The sequence below is a fragment of the Apaloderma vittatum genome, unplaced genomic scaffold (genome assembly GCF_000703405.1).
Source record: "Apaloderma vittatum isolate BGI_N311 unplaced genomic scaffold, ASM70340v1 scaffold3777, whole genome shotgun sequence".
NCBI lineage: Eukaryota > Metazoa > Chordata > Aves > Trogoniformes > Trogonidae > Apaloderma > Apaloderma vittatum.
Genome location: NW_009724348.1, coordinates 1 through 4,215, shown reverse-complemented (window position 1 = coordinate 4,215; position 4,215 = coordinate 1). Strand labels below are relative to the sequence as shown.

The 4,215-nt window shown below is 38.4% G+C and overlaps 1 protein-coding gene across 1 annotated transcript; it reads right to left on the bottom strand.

Moving 5' to 3' along the window:
- Window positions 1-2,041: 2,041 nt before the first annotated feature.
- On the bottom strand, window positions 2,042-4,206 carry GLRX2 (glutaredoxin 2; the record flags this gene model as incomplete). The annotated part of the gene is made up of 3 exons (XM_009872441.1): window positions 2,042-2,182; window positions 2,748-2,924; window positions 4,156-4,206. Coding segments are annotated over 3 exons (369 nt in total), but the record flags the coding sequence as incomplete, so codon positions are not given.
- Between the last annotated feature and the right edge of the window lie 9 nt (window positions 4,207-4,215).

Here is a 4,215-nt window from a genome sequence, read left to right as displayed (position 1 = left end):
TGTTGTGGCGTGGTTTTGTGTTCCCCCCCCCCCCTTTTTTTTTTTTGGAGTAGACCCACACTTTAAGGGCCATATCATGTTTAAGTAACTTAAACATAACATGGCTTTGTGCCATCCAATAATGAAGGCACTGTCTTGCTGCTACTTTCTATGAAATGATATGAAATTGATGAAAAACTGTTTGGATGGGGAGCCTTAATATGGTTAAAAAGAAATCTGATTAACCCTTTGAGCGCCTTACCTTCTAACAAACGGGCTTTCACTTGGATCTGCAGGCATATAGCATGTTTCCTCAACAGCTGGAATAAAATATTGCCTTAAGTGACAATGCCCTGGGATTTCTGAAACTTAGAACTCAAAGGGTTATTTTAAACTACTGGTTTGGGATTTATTTTTTTTTAAACAGGGAACAAAATGAAAAGGTCTTTGAAAAATTCCTTTGTGTACTATTATTATTATTATTATTATTACATGGATTTACCAGCTTTCAGGTGCAAAATTATTGTTAATCTTCGGAGAAAACATAACTGGCCTAAGAATTCTATACAGAGGAGAAAAGAATACTTGGTTACTACTGTATGTGCAAAATAAATTGCTTTATTAAGTATAAATTTAGGGAGAGATGCACATTTATGTGTTTACCTTTATGAGTGTGTTCTTGTAAGCAAAATTTTAATATGGCAGTGATGAAACTAGCAAAATACAGTAAACTGCAATAAAAATACAATGAGGTCAGTGTGTATAATTAGCTCATTACACATTAAAGATGCACAGTGCAGTCACCTGTATACTAAAGGCTTTCTACAAATGATGCAGTGCAATCGTATTTCAGACCCGCATCTCAAAACTGAAGCTGTCAAATTTAAGTGATACTCTTGCAGTCCTAGTTATCTAGAGTTGAAGATAAACGCAACGCGTTTTTCCCCTCAAGGGGAAAGAAGTAGTTTAGGTACATGCAGTGCTGAAAGCAGTGGAAATAATAGGAGTCTTATTCACAAGAAGTGAGTAAAAATTCAACTAATGTTTTTATTCTAAACTGTGCACCTTTAGTAGTGTAATGGTCCCTTTTACCGAAGGATGGGATATAATTTTCTACTTGCATAGGAATTGTCTTGAAATAACCAAGAGTCTTGACATTGCCTGGTCTGGCTTTGGATGTACATTGTACTGAAACTATTGAATTTTAGACATTAATTTTAGACACTTAACTGCAAGTTAAAATCGCTAGTAAACTGCGTTCTGACTGTACAATTTAAGTACTAAATAAATTCTATGCATATTAGACCCGCTTTGCTTGGTCTGAAGTCTCATAATGGTGTTGCACGGATCGTAACCGTACTTTGTAGCTGCACAGTTCAGTGGCAGTGAGCTGTCTGGCTCCCCTCTGAGGATATTTCCCGACTGACACGGTGTAAACCGATACTTCATAGCGCCAAGTAAAGATGAAAGCAATTACCTACCCCTCTAAAGCTGCAAGAATCTTTATTCCCTTTTCTGTGGCAACTGGACATACAATTTGGTAGGTAGAGGTGATCAGACACTGGAACGCAGGAGAGGCAGACATGCAGACAGCAGTATCACTACAGATATGTTTTTCTTCATGGTTAAAATTTGACATTCAGAGAAAAATTAAATTTAAAGGAACCATTAAATTAAACTGGCTACTTATTGTAACTGTTGGAATGAAGTTAGAAAGCATATTAATTTGCAGAAATTAATTTGCATTCTATGATTCCATGAAAAAAATACAGGATTCTTCTTTTGCAGCCTATACTTCTCTGAAGCATAGTATTGGGATGTAATAGCAATAAAATGACATCACTACCTCTCACTTAGAGCACGCCCTGAGAGTTCCTGGTGTTTTTGTTATCATTTTATTTGTGGTAAAGCTGAGGACACCAAGGAATTTGCTAAGTCCATAAAGTCTATGTCAGAGAATGATCTGTGATTCAGAAATCCATAGGTTGAAGTCGTTGAGTCCAGCTGATGCAGTGTATCCTTGTGATCCTCTACCTTGTCTGAAATCATGTACGTAGAAAGACTAAGCTAAGCTAGATCGCTGTCCAGGATTTTCTTGTACTTGACATTGAGTAACTAATGGAAGCAGTTTGCCTTCTTCATGAAGCCTCTGTATATCTGTAGCACCTCCAACAAAAGTCCCATTGACAAACACTCTTGGGACCTATCAAGAGAACAAAAATTGCCTTAGTTAATTCTTCAGAAAAAAAGGATAAAAATCTAGGCATACCCATATGAACTCTAGTATACACACAACAGTTAAACTCTTATACATATGTATCTAACATTACTATACAACTCATGTGTTTCTATGCTATTTAGAGATGGAAAACCTTGTTAATGTGACCCTCAAAATTGGGACAGAGTCACTGTATGGGATACTGTAATAAATTAAAGTAATTGAGTCCAGTGAAACTACATAAAATTAAGAAATTACAAGGTGTTAAATATAATGGATCAAATCTGCCTATCCAAAAGAGAACTGACTGTTATACTTCAATTATCTTAGTGGCAGTATGGAAAAGATCACCTCAGAGGGATAGCCAGAGGATCTCCAGACGAAGAGACAGTACGGAGCCCTTCTGCAGTGCCTTGACTTTAAGAGTTTGTATCCCATCCCAAGTTTACTTGTCTCAGAAAAAAAAGAACTCGATGTGGTCATAATCCGTGAGGAACAGGTGTAGTGTGAGTTCTTAGTTTGCTTATTCTGTGTAAGAAAATACACTTACTGTTCTGCCACCGGTCATCTGTTCAAGAATGTCTTGGAACTGACTTCCATTTTTATTCATGTCCAGTTCTACAGCTGTATAGTGCACGTTCATACCCTCAAAAACTTTTTTTGCCATCTTGCAGTAGAAACATGTTGTTTTAGAGAAAATCACCACACAGTTGCCTGAAATAATCTCCTGTATGTTCAAAAGAATGTTCAAGTCAGTGTGCTTTGTTTTTAACGGCATTGAACAGGCAGGCAAAAAAAATACACAAGTTAAAAATCTGCTATTATAGGAAATAGGAAATACAGGAAAATTACTCTCCATAAAAAGCTTTCTGAGGTATTTTTAACAGGGACAACTGAGGGGATCCCAGGCATGCTACAGCCATGACTGCAAATTCTGAAGAATCTTCCCAGACAACATACTTTGTTCTCATTTTTCTAAGGTGAAGTGAAAAGCTAGTTTAGCTTTTAAATTTTACCTACTTCTCAATTAGAGCCATAAGAATGAACTATTTTTTTAAAAAAAACAACAAAAAACAAGGAGCAGAACAGTGACTTCTATCAAGGCCAGATGCCAGAGCGTTTGCAACCAGGTGCAGCAGGTGGAACTACATGAAAGATAAAGTGACTTCTGCTCCACTTCAGGTTTTCTGTAAAAGGTATGTTCTATTTTTTGAGTAGAATACCTGGCATCAGTTAAAACGCTGCAGATCTAACTTTCAGGAATGCTGTGATCTTGTGGGAGCAGAGAGAGGAGAGTTGGCATTAATGCTCCCTACCAGAAGTGCTGCTGGCACCTACGATGCTGCGTCTGACCTGCACTTGACTCCAGAACCAAGCTGGATGACCGGGGGGCCTGTGGTACGGCTGCCGTGCAATGGTGCCAGCCCTGAACTCTCTTCTGCTCTGCAGTCATGGATTTCCTACATTCTGCCAAACACGCTGCATCTCCTTGAGTTCCTTAGTGCAGCTTTCCCTGTCCATAATGCAAACAGGATGCACGGGTGGCAAGCAGAGTGACAAGAAGAGTTCTGAGTGGGAGAAAGAAATACCCCAATGACTTTACTGCTACTTCAACGTGACTTCAAGGTGTTATTTCTTATCAGTAAATCTACTTTAAAAAACAACTTGCTCTTCAAATACTGACTTTATTTGGTACCACTCATTTTATAAGGCTTAATTGCCAATATAAACAGCAGTATTGAATTGGAGTAGAGGTCTGGAAAATACACGTAAAATGGGTGCAGCCTAGGAAGATCAGGTCACAGGGCTGTCAATAAAGAAAGGTGCCGGTATGGCGTGATAAATACAAGAATCAGGCCCAACATACAGAACTAGTTACAAAACTTCTTTGTATAAATCAGCTTTTAAGGATCCCTGGCTTTTAGAAATGCTGAACGTAAGCGCATAAACAACGTTACCTGTATGTGATTCGCAGCAGCAGCATTAGACAGTCCTGCGGGAGCCGGCAGACTATTCCC